Source organism: Equus asinus, chromosome 3 (assembly GCF_041296235.1).
Source record: "Equus asinus isolate D_3611 breed Donkey chromosome 3, EquAss-T2T_v2, whole genome shotgun sequence".
NCBI classification, from domain to species: Eukaryota; Metazoa; Chordata; class Mammalia; order Perissodactyla; family Equidae; genus Equus; species Equus asinus.
Window position 1 is genome coordinate 159,264,692 of NC_091792.1, and position 24,324 is coordinate 159,289,015.

Genomic DNA, 24,324 nt, shown 5'->3' on the forward strand with positions numbered 1-24,324 from the left:
GTGTCTGTGAAACAAAGACGCACAACTGGATGATCATTATGGACCCTTACAGCTCTGACGCATTCTCGGTCTGTGAATTTTTGGCTTCATGATTCCAGGACCTGGAAGGTCACTGGCCTTGAGATCTGCAGTCCATGATATCCACCAAAAACCCAGAGGGAAGTAGCACCATGATCGCCCTGGATTAGCTCTTCAGTCAGGCAGTCTAAGAAAAACTCGGGCCAGCTGACCACAGCACTCGCCCTCCCTCCACCTGGGTACACAGCTACACAGAGTTTCACAGCTTCCCTTGTAGTCAGGTGTGGCCACAAGCTTGCTTCTAGGCAGTAGAAGGTGAGCAGAAGCGACAGTCCTGGCCTCTCTCCCACGTTCCCCGTGAGCTCCTCGATGCTCCGTCCCCTTCTGCGTGGGAAGCAGTCTCGGAAGGCCCATATTGAACATGGGTCAGCTTGGACCCCTGAATCACCACCTGGAGGACAACTGCCTGCTGATCACGAGCGTCTGCCTTTCAGATTTGAAGAGGAGTAAGAATAAACATCTATCCTCTCGGGGCCGTTATGCATTTTGGAGTTTGTCACAGTAGTTAGTCTAACCTAACTAACAAATAGGATAAGTGTATTAAATATTAACAGGCTAGCAGCTGGGAAATTGTGTTTCTGGATAAGATGGAGTAATAGGGACTGAATTTATCCCTTTGCCTGAAACAACAAAACAACTGGACAAAATATATGAAACAATGGCTCTCAAGATACTGGACACCAGGCAGAAAGGACAGCAAATCATTCCTTAATCCCAGGCACCTTAAACCCTTTCTGGAACAACACAGGGTATGACTTAAAAGTAACTGAATATCAATCCCTCTCAAGATGCCCAGGTGTTCTTCACCCCCTTACTTTGTCCTCATTGTCCCTCCACTTGGAATGCCCTTCCTCGAAGGCACAGTCCACCACCTTGGGAGGCCTTTCAGGTCATCCTTACCAGATGGACTCACCCTGTCCCTCTCTAAGCCCCAAAGCACCTAGTTGGTGCCTCTACTCGACCCTCTGTCTCAAGCTACTTGAAGACAGCAATTCCCATCTCACTCTCTCCCTTTGTTTCCCACTCTGCCTCCAGGGCGCTCACCTGCTCACCAGCCCAGCCCCCAACACGTTGGCTATGTTGAATTTCGCTGATCTACTAAAACGTTAGGGGGTGGGAAGAGATGAGACAGGTGCGGGAATCTCTCTAATGCCTACAAAAAAAGTGCACGGAGGGTCAGTGTTTGGGAGGCAGTTCAAAGGCTGCTGGGGTGCCCGCGCTCCCTGGGTCATGGGGACGGCAGCGAGAAGGCCCAGGGCACTCCCTGGACCTCAGCTTTTCTTCCCGTCAAGTGAAGGAATCAGCCAGGTGGTTTCCGGGTTCCTGACAGCAGCGACATTTACTCCTGAGCGCCAAGCAGGGCCACCCTGATGAAGCCCGTAATGACAAGGAAGATTCCCTATCAACGCAGATGACAGAGAAGGTCTAAGGAACAGCCAGACACTGTCCCGATTTCTGAACTGTGTACTCTTTCTACGGAGTGGAGGGGAACGGGCCTCCTGTCATTCCAGATTCCGGGGTCTGGGCGGCTGGGTCCCCTCTCAACTCCGCAATCCCAGTTTGGGCAACCCTGGCTGTAAGGGCTTGCGGGGCGCCGGGCGTCACGAGGCGGCGGCGTGGTTGCCTAGGAAATGTCCACGTGCCTCCGCAGGGCTTCCCGGACCTTGTAGTCCGCCGGAGGCCTTGCCCGGGCCGGCCGCGCGGGAAGGGACTACAACTCCCAGGAGGCGGCGCGGCGGGGCGGGGCGGGCCGGGCCGGGGCCTCTTCCGTCCGGCAGCGCGGGGTCTCGGCGGCTGGAAGAGTAAGATGGCGTCGCGGAGGGTCCGAGCTGTGTCGCGCGGGCTCCCGCCGCTCTTGCTGCTGCTGCTGCTGCTGCTGCTCGGGCCCCTGCCGGCGGTGGGCCACGGCGGCAAGTACTCGCGGGAGAAGAATGAGCCCGAGCTGTCGCCGAAGCGCGACCCCGGGGGGGAGTTCCGCATGGAGAAGCTGAACCAGCTGTGGGAGAAGGCCCGGCGGGTGAGCGGGGTGGGGCCTCCTCCACCCGGGGGTCGGCGGGGCCTGGGTCACCTCTGGCTCGGGGGTCCGCGAGGCCAGGGTCACCTCTCATCTTGGATGTCCGCCGGGCGGGCCTTCTCTGTCTGGGGGGGTCCGCGGGACTAGGGTCGCCTCTATCTCAGGGGTCCGCGGGGCCGGGGTCACCTCTATCTGCGGGTCCACGGGGCCAGGGCCTCCTTTATCCCGTAGGTCTGCAGGGCCAGCGTCACCTCTGTCTCTGGGGTGCTCGGGGCCAGTGTCATTTTTATCTGGGGCTACACGGGGCCAGGGCCTCCTCTTTCTCGGGGGTCCGCGGGGCCAGAGTATCCTCTGATCTCAAGAGATGGATGGAGTGCCTGGCCCAAGTTCCCACTGACAGGTGGTGCCTACAGTCCTTAGACCCGCCCCCAAGTGTAGATGGGGGTGTCCCTTGCCCCCCTGCCTTGGAAAGAGAGACCCAGACTCATGATTTCAGGCCGAGACTGGGGAGACCTTTGTGCTGGTGCAGAAGGGGCTGCCCCCGCCAGTTAGTGCCCCCTCCCCCTGCAGCTGAGGCTGAGACCCCTCCCTGCATGCAGGCCCAGTGTTTGCTGCTGAGCTGAGTGACTTCTCCAGAGTCAGGGGCAGAACCAGGCTCGACCTCAGGCCTCCTCCGTTCAGGTCTGTGCTTCCTCTCTTACATTCCACCTCCCTGTGTGGAGAAACCAGAAACAGCCGTAGTGTTGGGCACAAAGCTGTGTCCCGGGACGGCAGAAATCCCAGCAGCAGGCCTGTTGTTAGCTGGGGAGAGAGGAGCTGGTGAGGTGAGAGGAGAGGGCTCAGTTTAGAACACAAAGAGCACTACACTTGAGGAGTGCTCTCATCTGACTCGCATTCTACAGATGAAGATAAGGAGGCCTGGAGGGTAGAGGGCATCCCCAAGGTCACTCAGCCTGTGAGGGCAGAATTGGGACTACACTTTCTTAATGGGTGTGTGACCCTGGACCAGCCGCTCTCGTTCACATACCGGTCACTCATCTGTTAGGCAGGGTGTGTGTTGAGTGGCAAAGGTATTTACAGGCTACACCCACGCCCCTCCCGGCCTCAGTATCTAAGGTGAAGGGGGTCAGATTAGATCCAGCCTTCCAGTTTTATGCATTCCTGAGTCTTTGAGAAGGAGAGTAAAACATTTGCAAAATAAGGACTAAGTCTTGGAGGAGAAAGAGGAGAGACTTTGGCAGGGGAGAAGGGGGTGGGAGAGGGCGGGGAAGGAGACTGCAGGGGCCCTGGGGGGGTGGGATCCGTGCCAAGTGCATCAGCTCCACAGGACCTTAAAGAGATTCTCCCGGGCCCAGTGCTGTTCCCAGACTAGTGTCCTTGAGGACTCTGGGGGGCCCGGCTGTCAAGGCCCGCTGGGTGTTCAGCCTGCAGAGGTGAGCGAGAGCGCTCTGGGCTGGAGAGGCAGGCAGGCTTCTTGAAGTGAGGGGCTCAGGAGGGGCTGGGGGCACCTGGATTTGGATGTGGCCGTAGAGAACAGAAGTGATGGGGAGGCCCAGGGATCCGTCCCCAGAGCCCCCTGTGGTGGGTGCCCCACACAGCTGCTGAGCATTTGGGAACAGGAGGGACTGGCTCACTGAATCTGAGGTCGTGTCTGGAAATGCTCTCTTGTGCCCGAGAGCCCGCCCCCGCCTCCCACCTCCCACCTGCCTGCAGTGCGTCCTGGTCCGCCCCACCTTGTTGGCAGATGCTGCTTTGCATGTGTCAGGCTGGATGGCTTCCTCGCATCTCCTGGCTGCTCACCTGCCCTCTCTGCACCTGGACGTCCCCCACGTTCTCACCTGCGAAGTCCAGGCGTGACCTGTGTCAGTCTCAGGCCCTCATCCCCTGCTCTCTCTGCTCCGGGAACCCCAGCCCTGTCCCGGCTTTGGATGGCCGGTCCTTGAACTAGATGACCTGTCTGGTCCGCCCAAGTCCTGAAATTCTGCAATCGCAGGTGCAGGTCTTTTCTGCTGAACAAAATGTGCAGGTCCTCCAGGTGGCGTTTATGCCTGGTGGCATTTTCCGTGTCCCTCCCCACTTCCGGAGAGCCTCGCCCTTGGAGGCAGGCTCATCTTGGTCCTCGTCCTAGACAGCGGGAGCTTTAAGGGCGGCGATGGGAGCTTGTCCTGGGCAGCAAGCTGCGTGTAGGCCTCAGGCAGTGCCCGGCTCAGAATCAGCACTCCTGCTGCTCAGAGAGCCTGGGCCGGTGCCACAGAAGTGTCTCATGGCACACTTTGCACACCAGTGTTCTCAGCCTTTTTGATAATTTGCTCTGTGAAAACATCCAGTGTCTTTGTTTTCTAGATACAAAATGATATCATGGTGTATCCTGTACAGCGTATCGTAGGATATATGGCGTATCACATAAATAGGGTAAAGGAGTCTGAGGAAGTTACTTGCCTTGTCCTCTCTCTCCAGCCCATGTTTTACGGGGCGGGGGTGGTGCCCTAGTTCGGGACTTCTGAGAAGACACTGAAACTCCCTTCCCATCCCCTGAGACTGGACCGGGGAACGGCTCGTGTTGCTCCATCCCATCCCCGCATCTTAAATCTTGACTTTCTGTGAAATTACCCAGTTCCTGTTTGATGGGAGTGCATGGAAGGGCTCTGGGCCAGACCTCGGGAGCCAGGGTTGCTTTTGCCCAGCCTCGTGGGTCTCGTGACATTTTCCGGGCTGTTGCGAGACTCCTGAGCAGTGGGGCCGGGGGCTGTCTGTGGAGCCTTGGGGTTTGGGTAAAACGGTGAAAAGTCTTCTCGGGGTGCCTCTATGGGCATGGGGTCGTCTGGATGCCCCGTGCTGTGATGTGGGGGCATCCCGAGCAGGGCCACGGGGTGCCCCGGCAGAACACTCACTGGCCTGGTTCTGTGAGCTCCAGGCTCCCGTCAGGGATTTAGTCATCCTGACACCGGTGATTAAAACATTTTGAAGCATGTCTTCTCCTCTGAGGTAGGAGGGCAGGAAGAGGGGGTTGTGTCTGAATGCACTTTCCCCCGCGTGGCCTGTTTCCCTTCCCTTGTTGTGTGTACGCAGGCACCACACCCCTCACTCCAGGGAGGACTCAGGAAGGGCAGGCCAGGGACTGGGCATCATCTGCACATGTGCCCCCAGCGGCTGGGGGATGAGTGGAGCCGGGTTCTGTCCTTGGAGCTCACTCACTGTACATGATGAGAGTAAGACGGGGGGTGGGAGGTTACCTCGAGGTGGACGTGGGCTCCCAGGTCCCTGTGGGCACAGGTACAGTGTTGGTGCCAGCACGACGCCCAGCCTCCTTGATTGTGCTCTGCACACCGTCGCTCAGCCAGAGCTCAGAGCTGTGGCCGGGGTGACGTTTTCTTTTACCACTTTACTGAGATGTGATCGGCATCAGAAAAGCTGTGCGTGTTTAACATGTGCATCTTGACGCACGGCAGTGTTGTTAACCATAGGCACCCTACTGCGCGTAGGCCTCTAGGGCTTGCTCGTCTCACAGAACTGATGCTTTGTGCCCTTTGGCCAGTACCGCCTGACTCCCTCCCCCTGGCCCCTGCCACCACCCTTCCACTCTGCTTCACTGAGTTTGGCTGTTTGCGTTTCTTCCCGTGAGTGTCACGTGGGAGTGTTTGTTGTTCTGCGTCTGGCTCCTTTCACTCAGCATCATATCCTCCGGGTTCATCCATGTTGTCACAAATGGCAGGATTTTCTTCTTTTTTGAGGCTGAATAATATTCCATTGTGTGTTTATACCACATTTTCTTTATCCATTTATTTGTCAGTGGCCGTTTAGGTTGTTTCCACGTCTTGGCTGTTGTGAATAATGCTGCGTTGAACATGGGGGTGCAGCCATTTCTTGGAGATTCCCATTTCACTTCCTTTGGACACGTACCCGGAAGTGGGGTTCTGGATCACGTGGTAGGTCTGTGTTGAGTTTCGAGGAGCCCCATGCAGTTTCCATTGTGGCTGCAGCAGTTTACATTTGCATCAGCAGTGCACAAGGCTTCCGGTTTCCCCACATCCTCACCAGCGCTGGTTGTTTCCTGTTTTGTTTTTTTTATAATGTGTCCTGACAGGTGTGAGGTGATACCTCGTGGGGGTCTTGATTTGCATTTCCCTGGTGATTGGTGACGTTGAGCACCTTTTCATAGACCTTTTGGCCATTTGTGTGTTGTCTGAAGAAATATTCAAGTTCTTTGCCCTTTTTTTTAATCACTTCTATTCAACATGGTACTTCAAGTCCTAGCCAGAGCCATTAGGCAAGAAGAAATGAAAAGCATCCAAATTGGGAAGGAAGAAGTAAAATTATGTCTGTTCACAGATGTTATGATCTTACATGTAGAAAACCCTAAAGACTCCAGAAGAAACTGTTAGAGCTAGTAAACTCGCTGAAGTTACAGGATACGAAATCAACGCACGAGAGTCATTGCCTGTCTGTACACCAGCATTGACCTCTCTGAGAAGGAAAGTAAGAAAGCAGCCCCATTTACAGTAGCATCAGAAAGAGTGAAATACCCCGGCCAGCTCTGGGCCAGCTTCTTAACCTCCCTGGGCCTCAGTGTAACAGGCTGCCCAGAGTTGTCGTGAAGGTCCCGGAGCCCTCCGCCTGGCACGTGGCGCTGCTCAGCGGAGGAGGGTGTGACGGGTCACGATGGTGCTGGCGCCTCCAGTCTGAGAGCAGTCGGGGAGGACAGGTCAGCCAGCCCGAGCGGCTCCTCAGAGAGTGCTCGGCTCTCAGGTGCCCTTGGTGCTCCCCCGGAGCATCTGGAAACACTCGTCTCTGACCAGCCGCCTCCTTCCCCGCCTGTTGGCTTGTCTCGTCCTTAGTGATGGTTTACCTCACTGTTAGTGTTGGGCAGATTCTGTTTGCATTTGGTTTTTATTAAGTAGTTCTTTTCTCGTGTTGGGTTAACATTTACCCTTCAGTTGAAGAGATTGAAAGAATGCAGAGTGGACGCCAGGTATTTGCATGCGACCTGTTCCTTTTCCTCCTTTTTGGCCTGGACTTGATGGCTGCTGCTTCTGGGGCACTTCTGCCTGGGGGCATTTGCAGCATCAACTCGCGGGCCCTCCGTTTCAGGGGAAGGTCAGCACCAGATCTTGGCTGCTTTCTGTGAGATGCGGCATGTGGTCTAGATCCCCAGAGGCCTCAGAACAGAGAGGGAGTGACTCGAGAGGGCATACCAATAACGGGCCCTGATGGGCACCAGAGTGTGCAGCACCCTGGGCTCCTGCCCTGACGTTGACGGGCTGACTCCGCTGGGGCCCTGGGGAGGTGGACAGATAAGAAGGTGAGGGGTCACTGGGTCCCCAGGCCCATGCTTTGTCTGCCAGCCCGAGGTCGTCAGATCTGTCCCCCTGTGGTGCAACTAGCTGGCAGTCAGAAGACACCCAGGTCCCTCTCCTGCAGCCCAAGAGAGGGACACCCAGGGTCGTCCTGCTGTCACAGTGACCATGGAGAACAGGGCCGGGAGCCAGCCCCTCCGCCCTCACCATCCCCAGCTGCAGCTTCTGCGGCGAGCAGGCCCCTGGCGGTGACGGCAGAGCGAGCCCTGCTCTTGCACAGAGACGTTCTGGGGCCTGGGCCTCAGTGCCTGTGTCCTCGGCGTCCTAGATGTGCTGCAGGCTCCCTTCTGGGCAGCACAGCAGACGAGACGCCACTCAGTAGGAGGCTAGTAACAGAGCAGCCAGACGTCGCGTTCAGGGAACCAGAAACGGGAGCAAGCCTGTCACTCCACAAAGCACACTCACAAAGCACAGAGATGCGGCTGAATGCCTCGCAGTGCCAGCCTGTTCTTCCTGCAGAAGGGGCCTCCCTCCCTCCTGCCTGCCCACTGCCCACCTCCCAGCGCCGGGCCGCCCCTCCTGGGAAGTCAGCACACTCAGATCCATCGTCCAGTTCGTCTGCCCCGGGGAGCGCACAAGTCAGAGAGGTTGCGGTCCTGGTGGTCCTGAGAGCACCAACAGACAGGCATCCAGGCAACGGGCCTGGAGGAGCCTGGGACGGAGCTCCGGGAGCTGGCTGGGCAGGTGGAGCCAGGTAGCCCTGCCCTGGGCACTGTTTGAGGAGCCCCGGGCATCCATGTAGGCTTCGCATGGAAGGGTTTCGGCCCCGGGGGGGTGGTTGGGGTGGGGAGACCATGAGAGAGCCCAGGGCTCCTGAGGAACCTGCCCCTAGGAGAGCCCATGGGGGGGATGCGAGCCCACAGAGCGGGTCAAAGAAACTTCCAGAGAATCAGAAGGCCGTCCTGTCCTCGGCCCTGGTGCCCTCTTTGTACTGTTGAGGAGCTGCTCTGGGCGGATTTCAGACCTGGGGAGGGCAGCCCAGGTTTCCTCGGCATCTCCCGAGAGTCCTCCCGGAAGCTGGGTGCTGATCCTGGTAGCTGTGGGCGATTCCGAGGAGAGAGGTCTGCCCTTCCTCGGGGCCATCCCCAAAGGGGTCATCATGGTGACGCTTTTAACCTCAGAAGCGTGGCGGCCCTGTGCCTGTACCGTGTGGTCAACGGCTGGCTGTGCTGTCCCGTGCGTGTTGGGTGGTTCCAACCGACCCCCTCCGCCAAGAGTGCCGCGTGCCCGCAGGAGCGCCTGCAGGCTGGGCCTCGCTACCGTGGGCTCGGGTGCCTGGGCAGTGGCCTGCGCTGAGGCCTGATCCCTGGCAGGGGCAGCCATGTGAAACTCGGCAGCGGAATGTTCCAGTAGAGGAGTGCAGTGGAATGTTCCAGCTGGTCTGGCTGTGCCAACAGGAGTCAGCGGGAGGGGCTGAAGCAAAGGTCCAGGTCTCCTCTCGGCCTCCCTGGGCTCTGTGCCCCGTGGGGTGGGGACGGTGGCCCAGAGCCTGGGGCCACAGAACACAGGGTCAGTGCTCACACCTGCCTGGAGCCGAGGCTCCTGCCTGCCTCCCGCTGCCTTGGGCAGGGGCCGAGAGCCGTGGCAACACCAGAGGGCGCTGGACCCTTACTTCCCAGCGCCTTCAAAGGAGGACCCCCCACACAGTGCATGCATCCCGCTGGCCTTCTCCACTTGCCCCAGTGGAGGGCGGTGGCCCACTCCAGCTGCTGAGGCCACCCAGCCACCTCAAAGCCCCAGTTCCTCACACGCTTGGTCAGCGGATCACTCGGCCAGCGTAGCCACGTGTGGGCCCCTGTGCGTCAGGTGTGGCAGAGGCTGGGCAAGGTGGTCCTGGCACAGCTGTGAGGGGTGGGGGTTTTCTGAGGGGGGGTGGCAGAGCTGGCCGTGTCACCTGGGCTGTGGCACCATCCAGCTATCGGTAGTGGTTCACTGGCCCCTGCGGGTCGGCCTGTGGTTAGGGCCTCCTTGTGCCCGGGCCTGGCACTGCCCCGAGGAATGAGCTGCCCAGGGGTGGGCGCGAGCCCCGGAGGACAAGTGGGGGAGGCAGCTCCAGACACGGGTGGTTTGGCGTCGCTAGTGCATCATTCTGGTCAGTCAGTGTTCCTAGGATGGGGCCAAGGAGTGGGGGACTGGTGGGGCCCTGCTGGAGCCACAGAGAGGTTCTGGTGGGGACCAGCTTCAGGACAAGCTCAGACGCGGGCTGTCGGGATGTCCTTAGCCACCCCCCACCCCAGGACTTGTTCTCGAGAATCTGGGTCCTCGCAGAACTTAACCGGTCTGAGATTCAGTAGATTTGGGAAGCTGGGCTCAGCAGAGCTGATAGTCCTTTGCTCCAGGACTTCTCAGAACCTTTAGTATGCTGATGTCACAATGTGGGCATGGTGTGGCCTTCCCCACTAAGCTGCCCTCAACCCATTTCCGTGAATCCTGGTGTGACCATCCAAGGCACATTCTGGGTAGTGCAGATCTTGGCAAACCTGCTTTATGAAGAGGAGCCTGAGCTCCACTGAGGACCCGGCTTGCCGCGGCACACCGAGCCAGGAGCAGGTCAGAGCCGGGAGCTGAGCTCACGAGAAGGCGGCGTCTGACCAGCTCTTACAGCGTGGGACGCTGGTGTGGTTTTAGACATCAGCCGCTAAACTTGCAGGGTTTTTTTTTAGGGTTTTTTTGGCATTTGGAATGCTTTGATCTTTCCAGTTAGCACCATTTGTATCCATAACTGCAACGTCATAACTTTTAGCATTTCACATAACTAGTCAGTAAGGACATTTTTTGAGGGTGGAAGTAAGAACAGAAGGGCAGGAGCTAGAGTGTCAGCTTTCACACTTCTCTTAAAAAGTCAGAAATCAAGGGGCCGGCCCAGTGGCGCAGCGGTGAAGTTCGCACGTTCCGCTTCGCCGGTTCAGATCCCGGGTGTGGACATGGTACCGCTTGGCATGCCATGCTGTGGTAGGCATCCCACATATAAAGTAGAGGAAGATGGGCACGGATGTTAGCTCAGGGCCAGGCTTCCTCAGCAAAAAGAGGACGATTGGCAGCCGATGTTAGCTCAGGGCTAATCTTCCTCAAAAAAAAAAACAAACCAGAAATCAAAACTGTTTTCTTCTCTGCATCGAGCCTCCTGCAGACTTGCAGGTGCTTTTAGCTTTAATCCTGGCTCATCTCCTGGATTGGGTGTCTGCGAAGGAGAAGAGCTTGCTGGGCCCCGAGTCCTCCGGCCCCACTGCTCTCTCGATCAGCGGACGCAAACACCCTCCTCTCGTACCGCCGCTGAAGCTGGGGCATGCGGACCGCACCCTTGTCCTGCGCTCCCGCCAGTGTCAGCTGCAGTGGGGTCGGGGACGGCATGGAGTTAGCATGTCTTCCCAGCACTGGGTGGCCTGCCTGCTGACGGGCTGGGGCTGGGGTGCGCCTGCTGGGCCAATCGCAGCCAGCGCGTGGGGGTGGATTCTCCTGTCACAGAGGCCTGGGGTCCCTTTGAGGACACTCAGGTGGAGAGACCCGCTCCCTGAGTGAGGGCCGGTGAGACGAGGACAGCAACTCTGAAGTTGTGATTGTGGATGAAGGATGTTCAGCTGAGTGTCTGTAGTCTTTATTGTCACTTTGCCCAGGACCACAAGCTCAGGCCTCCAGCATTCGGTCCAGTTCACAGCAACTGTCTGGCCCCAGGGAGGCCGAGTTGAGGGGCCCCTGTCCGCGCTCCTTGGTGGTCAGGGTGGACGTGCTCCGCCCCGCCACTCCCTCTCCTGCAGCCACTGTGGTCCTCCCTTCTTGGTAGCCTTCAGTTGTCCTCGAAATTTCCTTCCTGCCCTGACCTGAAACTCTTGCGTCAGAGGTTCTGGCACAGGTGTGTCTTCCCTCCCTCCTGTGCTCATGGGCATGCGTACACATCCACACATGTGTGTCCAGCCCCAGCTCAGACCCCGGGAACAGACCCTTCCCGCCGGACAGCCAGGCTGCCCAGGGTCAGGTCCCAGCACCCTCGCCCGTGTCTGAGCGGACATCCACAGGGGAGTGCCTGCCTGGGCCGGCACCAGCCATCGAAGGAGCTGAGGCACGGAAGTGCTACCCAGGGGGGCCCGCACCCCACAGCCCCGGGGTGTCATTTACCAGTCCCTCAGGGGTGGGGGCATCTGTCAGGCATGTTAACTAATTCGTTTTTAAAGCTGCATGTTTAAGGGAACAAACTAGAACCTTCATGTGTCATTTCATCCAGCAGAGGTGGTGCTGGCCTGGAACTTGGTGGCTGAGCAGGTGAGCAGGATCTGTGAGGACCCAGAGTTCCCACGGAGGCCCTCGGTCTGTCGGCTCCCAGCCCGGCCACCTGCTCGGAGGGAAGAGTGCGACGCGGGGCAGAGCTTCCCAGCCACTCCCTGGGGCAGCCCCGGTTGTGCTTTTATTCATTTTTTCTCCATTTGGAAGTTTTCCGTGAATCCAGTCTCCTATCCTCTCTGATAGTTGTAGTTTATTTTTTATTGTAGTTACATAATACAAGGAAAAGGTGGTGGTTTCTTCAAGTCCCACGTTCGTGCCCCTGCATCCTCCCCCTGCATTGAGCCGGGTCTCCACGAGTGTCCCCAGGGTCCAGGCTGGGAAGCTGGGGTGTGCTGTTAGAGATGGCGTCCCTCAGGGGAAGGGGTGGCCAGCCTTCCCTCCCGTGCCCGCGTGCTCAGGCTGCTGATAGCATTGGCTCCCTAGGGCCTTGAGATTTCTAGATGCTTTCATGCCATAGTGACAGGTCTTCCTTCAGGCGAGGCTGGAGAGCGGGCTCTGTGTGAAGGCCCGTGGTCTGCACGCCGCAGGGCAGAGGTCCCCTCAAAGTTCTCATGGGGACTTGTGCAGGGCTTTGACTGTCTGGGCCCTGACTCCGTCTCCCACTTGTCTCCCGGGTGGTACCGTTGGTTCCTCACACAGCGGGATGTCAGGTGTCCTCTCCCCTCCCTCCACAGCTTCAGCTCTCTCCTGTGAAACTCTCCGAGCTCCACGCTGATCTGAAGATACAAGAAAGGGACGAGTTCAGCTGGAAGAAACTGAAGGCTGAAGGCTTAGATGAAGACGGGGAGAAAGAAGCTAAACTTAGACGCAATCTCAATGGTATCCTTCTTTTCTTTTTCATGTGAAGGGAAGCGGTCGCCCCGGCTCCATCACCCTGGCTTCTCATTCTGATTCCTTGGTTGGTGGACAGGACGGAAGTGGGGCCGTCCTAATGCAGCCTGCCCGGCGGCTCATCTCCCAGGACGGAGCAGCTCTCGGCCGTGGGCACGGCTGCTGGGCTGTTTTGAGGGCTCTGGCAAACAGGAGGGAGGGCCAGGCCAGGGGCATCTGGGGCATTAGCACACAAGCGGCTGAAGGCCCTGGAGCTGCTGGGCCCAGGAAGGAGGCTGGGGGCGGCCAATGCCCACAGTCGCCTGGAAGAGGAAGCGGGTGTTCCCGGGGTCTGGAAGTTAGGGGCGAGCCATTGCAGATCTGTTAGGAAAATAGCTCTCTAACAGAACAGGATGCAGTGAGCTGCTTGTTGCTGTTGATAATCAGGAAGAGACAGAACGATTATCTGCCTGGGCAGCCCAGTGTGCAAGAGATGCGTGTTCTCAGGACCCGGAGGTTTTTCAGACCCCCTTCTCTGCCGTCCTCTCAGTCCAGCCAGGAGCCAGCAGTGCCCTGGCAGGAGGAGGCTGGACTCCAGGCGCTCCCATGCGTTCCGGTCAGCCGTGTTTTAGGCTGACGCTTCCGAGCTGACTGGTCTTGCTGCCATCCACGTGGTGGAGAGCAGAGAGTAGAAGGAAGGCAGGTCACCATCCCGCCTGCTTGGCCCTGGCGCCTGGAGACCCACCACGCCCTGGCCTGCCACCCGCCACGGCGCGTGGGTGTGCCCTGGCCACTCTGCGCCTGGTGCAGCTCCCTGCAGAGCCCAGACGTCGGGGGGTCAAGTGGTTGTGGCTGTGGGTGCTGCACGTGTGGCTGCACTGAGTCTGCTCTGCCTGCGCTGTAGCCCTCCCACGTCTCACGCATGCCCCGTGCATTCCAGGTGGCCCAGGGCCGAGATGGAGGGGCAGGAGGGAGCACAGAGGTCGCCCAGCAGTCCTCTCCCTCCCCAGGGCACCTTCACCCTAAACTCCCACTGCCAGGCCATGTCCTCCTGGGAGTAGCCTTCAGCCCAGAAATGTCCAGGTCCGTGTCCCAGGTGCAGCCATGCCTGTTTTCTGCTTGGGTGACGTTGGTTTCTTCGTTGGTGCCACGGTCACCTGGCAGAAGATTCACCTGGACCAGAAGAGCTGGAGTGCTGAAGCAGACCCTCCCGAGCATTCGCTCTGGGAGACCTGTGTTCACCGAGTGGCTAGCCATCTTCCGGGTGTGGCCCATAGGCCCCCACCCCGGGCTGTTACCAAGGCTGATGCCACACCTAGGGGTCCACATGGTGCAGCGTCCTGGCCAGAGCTTGGGACATGAAAGGGAAGATCCAAGTGTAACCAGATTTGTCATGGGCACGCCAGACGTTTAGTCCACCGGCCATGCCCCAGCTCCTTAGGGAGCAAGCCACATCGACTCTCCCTTGTCTTGGCCGACGGCTTTGAGCAAGCGGGTCCTGCTTGCTGCATCACCCCCAGAGCTGCGGCACGCCCCAGGCTGGGCTGGCCTCGCCCCATCCAGCGTGGTGCCCCCTCCCCGGTGCACCCCAGAGGCGTGACAGGGCCCATGAGCAGAGGAGGCTGCACTGGGTGCTCTGTGGGGCCTCTTCCATTCCACTTTAGTGTTTGTGACTCCAGTTCATGCCGAACCCAGCACTGCTGGGATCCAGAGCCTTTCACGGTCCAGGCTGCTGAGGGCACACTGAGGCTTGTGTGACTTGCGTTTTGACAGGGTCTGATGCAGCCTCCTTTGGCCTCTGACTTGGGACTCTTGGAGGACCTGGGCCAGCTGCTCTCTGAGAGCCCGATGACACAGTTGGGCCCGCTCCCCATTGCTCTTCCTCCCCAGGCTCGGGGGCCACTGGGGGTGCGCCAGAACTCAGAGGGGCTGGCGAGACGGCCGCTGAGTGGACTTCAGAGGCAGGGCCAGGCACCAGCTTGCTGGGTGGGAGATACCCGGCAACCTTTTCTTCTAAATAGTGTTTAAGGTGTAAATTGCATGTGATGAAACACAGATCGCAGTTACACGGTGTCATGAGCTTCATAGCTGTGTGGCCCACACCCGACCATGTCCCTTCACCTGAGGCAGCTCTCCCTGGCTCAGTAGAGGGGCTCCTCTGCAGTTTAGGGCAAAGACCCCAGGCCATCTTGAACGTTCAGGAACCCTACGAGCTCTCACAGGCTGGGACACTGGGGGCATACACCTCACAGGTCATTCTCCAGACCTCCAGTCTAGGCTTCCAGGTGGAGTGAGTTCTGAGATGCAGGCAGTGTAGACTGAGACCAGGAAAGTGAAGCCTCCAGGAGCAGCTGAGCACAGGCCCCAGGGCTGACGTGACCGAGGGTGGGCCCCTGGGACGAGGAGCGGCGTGTAGAGGTGTGCGCAGGTGGGCCATGATGCCCCCTGCTAGGACTGGTGTGTCCAGTGTGCATTGTGGTTGAGGTCCAAAGGAGGGGCTAGGGGTCAGGGTTGGGTCAGGTGGGCTGCTGGCTTGAATGACGGGGACCCCAGGGGTTGCCAGGGTGGGGTGCAGGGTGAAGGGGAGTCCACCACCCCACTTCTAGGGGAGACGTGATTGGGAGCTTGAGGGAGGCCCAGAGTGAGGACACCATCCCTTCAGAGCAGGGAGGAAGGGGCAAGCCCACCTCCAAGTAAGGAGGGGTGTGGGATGGGAGGGGATGCTGGGAGGGCACCAACATCCCGGGTGGGCCCCGAGTTCCAGGTGGATCCAGCAGAGGGCTTGTCCCAGAGAGCCACAGCTGGAGGTCAGAATCCTGTCCCATGCCCGAAGCCGGCTTCCCAGGCCTGCCCCACGTCGTATGGTGATGATGGGGTGCTGAGACGAGCTGCAGAGCAGGCCCCGTGCTGGAGAGGGGCTGTGGGGTGAGCCATGTCCTAGCTTCACTGAGAAGTAACCCTTAGTCACCGTCCCATGTTGACCGGCCCGGAGCAGGCTGTTAACTTTTTATTGGGAGCTGCTGACGCTGAAGTTTCTCCTTTAGAAAATCTTTTCCTCCAAATACGAATGAGATTTGGGCTGCAGAAAACTCCCCTTGGCCTCCACCCATGCACCCGTGAGCTGTCGTCCTCTTCCACGCTCACTGGCGTTCGCCCCACGACAGAAGCGGGGCTGCAGGTGTTGGTTTGGAAACGGCATGAAACCAGCCAGTAAAAACAACCCCATTGGTGGCGACTCCTGTCTGAGCCAGACCTGCCCACATGCCACTGGGTGCAGTGTGACCCCAGTGTGACAGGCATCAGGCCCTAAGTGTGTTCAGTAGGAAACCACGATGCGGTGGCATCTGTCTGAGGGGTCCCTGAAGCCGCTGGACCCATTGGTGAGAACAGGAGTCCTGGTCTGTTCACTCCTGTCCCCATGGGCCATATCCTGAGCGGTCACCAGAAAACCAGAGTGGGCGGAAGGACACTTGGAGGAAGGGAGCAGGCCCATGGCCAGCTTGATTGGCGTGGGCTGTCCCTCACACGGAGGACCCTGTTGGGTAACCCTCGCTTCTCTCTTAGTCATCCTGGCCAAGTACGGTCTAGACGGGAGGAAGGACGCCCGCATGGTGACCAGCAATTTCCTCAGTGACGGCGCCGAGGAGGACAGCCTGGGCGACCCCAGGCTAGAGAAGCTGTGGCACAAGGTACCCCTCGGCGCATGCACACACCTGGAGCTCGTGTCCTCTCGTCGGGAGTTAAGGGGGCTGTCGCGGAGCCTCTGCTCTGCAGGGGGGTCTCACCAAGGCAGCGGTTTCTTCATGAACCGGACGCCATCTTCCTGTGGTCGTTGTCTCTCTCCTGTTCGGAGTACCCACCCTCTCAGCAAAGGAATTCTATTTGGTGTACCAGCCATTAGAACTTCCGGTACAAGGACATGCTTAATCCCGTGTAGTTAAGCGCCTGTACAGGCGCATAGTGTCACACGGGCCACGTGTTCACTTGTATTTAGTTTTAGGGTTGATCCTGTAGACGGTTTCTGTGATTCAGAAGGGGGTGTTCACCTGCTGGTCGGTGGCATTGGGCCACCCCTCGCCCTTCCCTGTGGGGGTGCAAACCTCCAGCGGGTGCCACTCCACCGGGCAGTGGTTTGGGCTGGCCGCAGCAAGGCGCTCATTGCTCCACTCCCCTTCGTCCACTGCTCCTGTTCAGCGTGTTCTGCCTGGACCGCACTGAGCGGGGTCAAGCATTAGAATTCCAGCACCAGCCCAGCATCCTCGGTCACGAGGGTGGAGCTGGAGCAGGAGGGAGGGTGGGAATGTCTGCTGAGGAGTGGGGATCCCTGGACCTGCGTTACACACGTGGCACTGCACGGCTCCAGGAGACGGGGTGACGATGAGGTGACTGGCCTGCGGCATCTCCTAGGAGGAGACGGTGCTCCCCACACCTGGCTAGTTTTATGACCATCTCCCCATTGGCCTTGGAGATGTTCAGGCAGGAGTGGTGACGGTGGTTGTTATTTTCCTGCCACCCCCCTGATAAAGGGTCATCAGGGCAAGAACAGGGCCCAAACACTTCACACGGGAGCAAGGGTCCTCCCTGACCCCCAGGAACGATGACCTGTGTGACCCCAGGTGAACACTGCCCACAGCAGGGCACCCTGAGCTGTGGGTGGGTGAACATGGCCCATGGCAGGTGTTCACTTGAGATTGTCTTCCTCTTAGGCAAAGACCTCTGGGAAATTCTCCAGTGAAGAACTGGACAAGCTATGGCGGGAGTTTCAGCACCACAAAGAGAAAGTTCATGAGTACAATGTCCTGCTGGAGACCCTGAGCAGAACTGACGGTACTCCCATGGCCTCCCTGTGAGCCCTGGCTCCACAATGCTCCAGAATGTTCTAGGATGGAGCTGCAGGGGGAAGGGGGAGATGGGGTTGGGGTGGGGTGCCCACTGCCTTTTTCTCAAGACTCTACCCAGCCCTCTGAGAATCTCAGTGTTTAGGGATCTGTCAGTGCTTTTGACAGCTGCACAAGCACGTTTGGTTGGTCGAAACGTGTGTTTAGTAATGTAGTCACCCCTGGCCGTCTCTCTCACACAAACGCGCAGTCGCCGCCTTTGGACTGCTGTGGTCCTCTGTGATAGCACCCTTGTTTTGGACTCGGGACTCACCCAGAATCCATGGTTTTCCCACCCTCAGAAAGTCAGCAAACTGTGGGAGGGCTGGTGCGGGATCACTGCATCTAGTTAGCCTCGGATTCCTGGCTGAGCTCAGGGCCGTCCCTGCAGAGGGCAGTCCTGGAACACGTGTGCTGACGTCTGCACCTTTGAGCGGATGTGGCGATGACAGTCCCCGTGTAAGAACCGCAGAGGCCGGCTGAGGGAGCAGGGCCTCCACCAGGGGCGAGAGAGATTGGTTGCCCTCGTGGCCATGTGGGTTCAGGCAGAGCTCCGTGAGGTGGCATCTTAGGGCCATCTCAGGTCCTGCTGTCCCTGGGCCAACCCCCCCAGTGGAGGTCGTCATCAGGCACTTGCTTTGTTTCTGCAGAAATTCAGGAGAACATCATCAGCCCCTCCGACATGAGCCTCGTCAAGGAAGAGGTGCTGCACAGCAAGCACACGGAGCTGAAGGACCGCCTGCGGGGTATCAACCAGGGCTTCGACCGCCTGCGCAAAGTCAGCCACCAGGGCTACGGCGCCGAGTCCGGTACGCTCTTGGCCGTCTCTGCGGGGGAGGAAGTCCGGCCATCTGCCCCAGTCACCCCTCTGACCCAGAACCGGCCTGGGTTGTGGGGGTGGGGTGGGAGCAGGGGGCCTTGGGGCGGGCGCCCTCCTGTCCGTCTCCGCATTCTCTGCAAGCGCACCTGGGCCCCTCTCTCTGGTGGCCACACTCAGCTGCACTTCGGGGCCATGCCACCCCTTTGACATCCGTCAGTCTTCCCTCGGCCCTGCATCAGTCAGGACTGCTGGTTACGCCAGGACAGGCAGTGGCCTGAGCCTCAGCCCGGGACTGTGGGCAGAGGGACACAGTCCTGCCCTGGATGCCCCGAGGAGCCCGCAGTCTCCGGACTCCGCTGCCCCTCGCCCCCACACACACTGCCTGCTCACTCGTCCGCCCCACCGGCCTCGAGTGCACAGGAGCACACCAAGTTAGCTCTGTTCCGCGGGAGAAGGCCCTCTCCGAGGTGCGGCAAACGCTCGTGCACACTGAGGAGAGTGGCTTTGACCAAGGGGCGGGTGAGGGCATCCGCGAGGCCACATCCTGGGGTCCTGTGAACTATAGAGTGAACGCGGGTGGGAAGAATGCTGGGTTTGCTGTCTGAGGACCCTGAACACATGCACGCACACTCATGCATATCACATACACATGCTCAGACACATGCACCTGTGTCCCCAGGGCTGGGTGGGACATGTGGGCCCCTGAGTGTCACGGGGGTGCTGCCACGCAGTCCCTGAGACGACTTTTGCTGTCCTGCCAGAGTTTGAGGAGCCCCGAGTGATCGACTTGTGGGACCTGGCCAGGTCTGCCAATTTTACGGAGAAGGAGCTGGAGTCGTTTCGGGTAAGGGGGCGCGAGAGCGTCCTGCCTCAGCAGCGCCGGCTGGCAGTGCCTCTCCTATGGGATTTCTGATCCCACGGGAAAGGCCCTTGGGCCTCGTCCCTTTCTGCACTCCATCGTTTGTTGTGGCATGTGGGGACCGTGCGTGTATCCTGGGACAGAGCAGGCCTCCAGTGAGTGGAGAGTGGCTTCAGGGCACCTGCTGCACGTTGGGTGTCCTGGGTATGAGAACTGGGGTGCGTGGAGGCAAGGGAGTTGATGGGTCTCTGGAGGAGGAGCCGTGGAGACCCTGCATGGGGGCTCTGGCAGTGGGCCTGGAGGAGAAGGTCTTTGGTTATCTGTGTCACCTCAGTATGGGTCCTGTTGTGACAAAGTCACCACAGGCCAGTGGGTCAGGGATCAGCAAAGGGCGCAGGCTGAGGGTGTGGAGCCGCCATTTCCTAGGACAGGAGCCCAGGGAGGGCGGAGTCTGCTGGGGCAGGGAGCTCCACCTGGGGCCTGTGGAGTTGAGCTCCTTCTGAGAGGTGCGGCCTGGAGCCAAGGGGTGGCGGGAGCTGGGAGCAGGGAGCAGCCCCCAGTGACGGAGGGATCAGGGAAGCCTCTGAGCAAATTGTCAGGTCGGATGAGAACAGAGACGTGATGTCGGGACACACAGGGAGGTCATTGCTTGTCCAGCAAAGGTCTCTATGCTGGGCATCTGTCTTGAGCTGGATGGGCAGTTGGCCCCTCTCAGAGCTTAGAGCAGTTCAGAGGGATGTGTCGCTGAGCTCTCACAGCCCCAGGGCAGGGCACTTGGCCCCACCCTGGAGGAAGTGACAGCTAACCGAGACCAGGACTGTGGTGGAATTGCTGGTGGGACGTCTGACCAGGAGCACATTGGGCAGGAGCAGGAGGCAGGGTGGGACCGGGAGGAGAGGACAGTGCAGGAGTGGCCGGGATCAAAGCCCGAGCTCCATGTGTCGGGCTGGACGTAGGGTCAGGGCTGGAGGGAACCAGATGCCTACAGGTGCCAATCACCGAGAGGGCACGAGGTCAGGGGTCAGGCAGGGCGCAGAGGGGCAGTGGCCCGAGTGTGGCCCCCAGCCGCTGTCGGGTTCTGGAGGGCAACCCGTCGGCGGATAGTGGTGCTCAGTATTTCTCCGTGTGCCGCTTCATAATGGTGTGGCGGCAGGGACGGCGGAGCCATGACCCCCACTCGGCCCTCGGGGCTGTCCTCAGCAGGCTGCATGCTGAAGGGGGCTCAGTGTGTGCAGCCTTCAGAGATGGGAGCACCTGTGTGCCGTGCTGCACCCTGTCACTCCGCAGGACCCCGTCCCTGCCCCAGACTGCAGCCTGCCGGCACTGTTCTCCTGAAGCCGTTGTCAGGCTTGCCCGGGGGCCCCAGAGGGCGTTAAGAGCATGTTAGGGAAAATTCACTTGTTTAAACGTCTTTCTAGGAGGAGCTGAAGCACTTTGAAGCCAAAATCGAAAAGCATAACCACTACCAGAAGCAGCTGGAGGTTTCTCACGAAAAGCTGAAGCACGTGGAGAGCTTTGGCGACAGAGAGCACGTCAGCCGGAACAAGGAGAAGTACGCCCTGCTGGAGGAGAAGACCAAAGAGCTGGGTTACAAGGTGGGCGTGCGCCCCCAGAAGGCGGCTCCCACTGGGGCTCCGTGGGGCCGGTGCGCACTGTCGCACTGGGGCCGGGATTCAGCCGTCTGCCTCCCTGGCCCCCGCGTGCACCAGCCTCCCCTCCCTGAGCCTCCTTTCCTCCTCTGCAAGGGGAGGCGGTCATCATGCCCCATGGAGCTCAGTGGAGGCGTCAGACAGGCAGCCACCTCCCGTCCTGCATGGGGGCTTCACGATCCTGAGGGGGCGGCTGGGCCATGGTCTCTGCTGTGGGGCAGGGGCTTCCAAGCTCTTCCCACCCCCTGCCTCTGGGCCTGTTTGGCGCCGGGACGCCTACGCTACCGCTCACACTCTTGGTGGTGACCCAGCAAGGGCGGTGGCGTGCACACACGCAGGTGGGGCCAGTGGGTGGGGCTGGAGCCTCGGCTCTTCCAGCTGCACAGCCAGCATCTTGGCCCCCAAATGTGTGGCTGGTCACTGGTTCTGTGGGTCCTTCGCTCCCATGCGAGTGGCCCGTGATGGCTTTGGCATCTCCCAAGTGCACCCGGCAGGCAGCGGTCTCTCCAGACTTTGGCCCCATGCGCGTGGAGACCATGCCTCGGGACACAGGGACCGGCTCAAGGCTGCAGCAGCTGGCCGAGCAGGGTCATCCTGTGTGTGTAGCTCAGATGGGGATCAGCTGCATTATGGGGAGACATTTGAACCCCAGATGATACACAGCCGTGGAGGACAGCTGAGACTGAAATGGCTCCCTTCTGGGGGACGCTCTGTATCCATGGGGTCTGTCTCTAGACCCTCGAGGCTGGACACCTGACCTGGCAGAGCCACCCAAGGTGGTGCAGGCCCCAGGCCAGCCACTGCTTCGTGCTCTGTAACAGCCAAGATGAGGGTGACTGGTGTCCTCCTGCAAGGCGCTGGTTAGGTCGTTTGTGGTGAGCCCACAAATCAGGGCACCTGCCCAGCATCAGAACATGAAGGGTCCTTTATCCAGAAGAGCTGCAGACGCACGGAAGACTCTAGAAGGGGATGGAATGGGTTGCCTTGGGAGGGAGCTTCTCTTGTGCCTTTTGAATTTTGAACTACAGGGATGCGTTACGTGTTCAAAAGTAAGTAACACTTAGAAAATAAAATAAGGGAAGATTTCTGAGAAGGAGGGGTGTGTGTGGATGCGCAGCTGCGTCTGGCAGGCATGGCGGGAGCAGCAAGTGCCTGTCGCCTGGGAGGTCGAGTCTAGAGTTCGCACCATAGCGCGAGAATGCTCAGGGGGCCTCCCCTAGGACAGAGGAAGATGACAAATGAGCAGCTGCTCCTGGCTTCACCTGGCCATGCAAAAAAGATGCCCTGTCGCTAGGAAATGCGTGTAGGGTGGACTCGGGTGCTTACGAGGACGGGGCGAGGGCAGAGGAGTGCCCAGTTGGTCGGAGGGGAGCCCCTGAGAGGAGGCACCAGAACCTTCCACAGGTTCTGCCCCCAGCACCAGCCTGCAGGGCTCTGTGAGGATTGGGAGAAGCTGCAGAGAGCTGAGCCTGGCCTGTGGGTGCTGACGAGGCTCCACCCGCCATCGCGTTGTTGAGGGTGGACCCCTGAAGGAGCCAAGAAGAGTCCGACTGCCTTCGTGGCTTGGAAAGTGACGGGAGAGGACAGAGACAGCGCTCTTCTTTGTCAGCACGATCTGCTCCGAGCTGTCTGTTAGGTTCTGCAGGCGGTTTCTGGCTTGTGTTGAGCCGCTTTTGTGGCGTTCGTGACGGGTTCCCGATGCGCGGGTGACTGGACAGGAAGATTAGGAGCTCAGAGCTTCACTTCTAGACGGTGCGTCTCAGGTCCGGGTGAGTCTCCTCACCGGGTCTCCTTTGCTCTCTGCAGGTCAAGAAGCACTTTCAGGACCTGTCCAGCCGCATTTCAAGAGCTCGCCACAATGAACTCTGATGGCCCGGGGAGCCCAGCGTGAGGAGAAGGGAGGCACGATGCTCAGGGATTTTCCCAGAGACCATCCAGTGCTTTGGGGTGGCGTTCACGTGACCAGGACCTCGGAAGGCGTGATGGGGACTGGCCCAGGGGCCTCAGGAGGGAAGGGTTGCTTCAAGTGCCGCCCGGGCCTGGCAGGGGCCTGCACTGTCGCCCTGGCGGCCCTGATTGGCCAGCGCCCTCCCCTCCAGTAATGCCGACAGTCGCCTCCGGCCAGAGCGGTAATTTCCAGCTGCCGACTGAGTGGCGGCCTCTACGCTGCCAGGTGACAGTTTATGTCAAATCTTATAAATCTGCCCTGGAAATCCTGTGTGCGGAGTCCTGGAAATAGACGTGTGTGAATTGGGGGTCGTTAGGTCACGTGGTGTTTCTGTCTCGTGTCTACGTCAGTCACGGTGAGTGCTCTGCCGCTGCGGCTGGAAGGGCCCTCTTCTGCCCCCACGGCCCCATTCTTGTCAAGAGCGTGTGGGGAAGGAAGGGCTGATGGCCTTAGCGGTCACCTCTCCTGGGGTTGGAGTGGAAATTACAGGGTGGAGAAGGCCAGGCAGGGGGAAGGGACTGTGACCTCTGGCCTGAGGCCTGCTGGGGTGGTAGGAGCCCGACGGGCCTGCAGGACCCCCTTGTCCAGCGACATGCCCAGTTCTCCCGAGGGAGGGCGCCCTCTCACAGCTGAGGTGGAAGTCAGCAGCTCACACAGTCCTGTTTTGAGCCTGGAAGAGGCCCAAGCTGGGCACGGCGTTCCTGTGTCAGTCGGCCACATCTTGGTGCCAGCGCCAATGCTGCGCTGACAGCACAGATACCCAGTAGCCGTTGTGATAAGAAAACCCGAGGCCAGGGCTCGGTGCTGGGCCTTTGGGTGTCAGGGCCGTGGACGAGAGCGGGCGGCATGTGTGCAGCTCCATTCATCCGGGGGTCACTAGGTCACTGGCCAAGTGGGGGGCCTTCCTGCTGGGTCCCTGCCACCACCTGTGCGTGCCCGGCACAGGAGCCTCACTCTGGGCCTCCACGTCGTGTCTACTGCTAACCCGGCCGGCTGGTGTGTCCCTCCCGGCCGTCGCTGGGCCTCAGGCAGGGCCAGGGCCACAGCAGACTGCGCACAGGTGTGGTGTCCAGGACCCAGAGAAGCCGCCTTGTCAGGCTCCCAGGGGGCTGCCTGTGGGTCTCAGTGCTTAGTGCCCTGTGTGCAGGCCCAGCCTGGCCCTCATGGGGTTCCAGTTGGGGGGGTGCAAGCCCTGGGATGAGGTGACCAGAGGAGGACACTTGACTCAGGGTACCATCTGAGGAGGTGACGCCCTGGAGGGAGCCCCTGGCCTAGGGACTCATCTTCACTGTGGGCTCGTTGCCTCTGCCCTGGAGGAAGTGGGCAGGGAGGGAGCCCCCACGCCAGGGGCCAGTGGCCACCTTGCTTGTGTTTAGCTTCTAAAGGACGGCTTTGAAGGAAAACATGTATTCCTGAACGGGCACAGAACCTGTTCCTGTGGCTCCGAGGCTCGGTCCAGTGAGTGCTGTGGGCGGGAAGGAGAGGCAGCTAGGATCCTAGGGTCCCGGCTCCCCAGTACTCCTCTCTCCTATAGCTCACCACTTGCTTGTGTGCCCCCAAATTCGTATGTCAAAACCTAACCCCCAATGTGACGGTGTATGGAGGCGGGTAGGTCATGAGGGTGGAGCCGTCATGGA

General features: G+C 59.6%; 1 protein-coding gene across 1 annotated transcript; it reads left to right on the forward strand.

Annotated features, from left to right (window-relative positions):
- The first annotated feature begins 1,749 nt into the window (after positions 1-1,749).
- LRPAP1 (LDL receptor related protein associated protein 1) lies at positions 1,750-22,993 on the forward strand. The gene is made up of 8 exons (XM_044767907.2): positions 1,750-2,095; positions 12,399-12,543; positions 16,099-16,223; positions 17,241-17,361; positions 18,062-18,220; positions 18,993-19,075; positions 20,509-20,685; positions 22,546-22,993. The coding sequence occupies exons 1-8, from the start codon at positions 1,886-1,888 to the stop codon at positions 22,606-22,608; spliced, it is 1,083 nt and encodes a 360-aa protein (XP_044623842.1). The 5' UTR covers positions 1,750-1,885; the 3' UTR covers positions 22,609-22,993.
- The last annotated feature ends 1,331 nt before the right edge of the window (positions 22,994-24,324 follow it).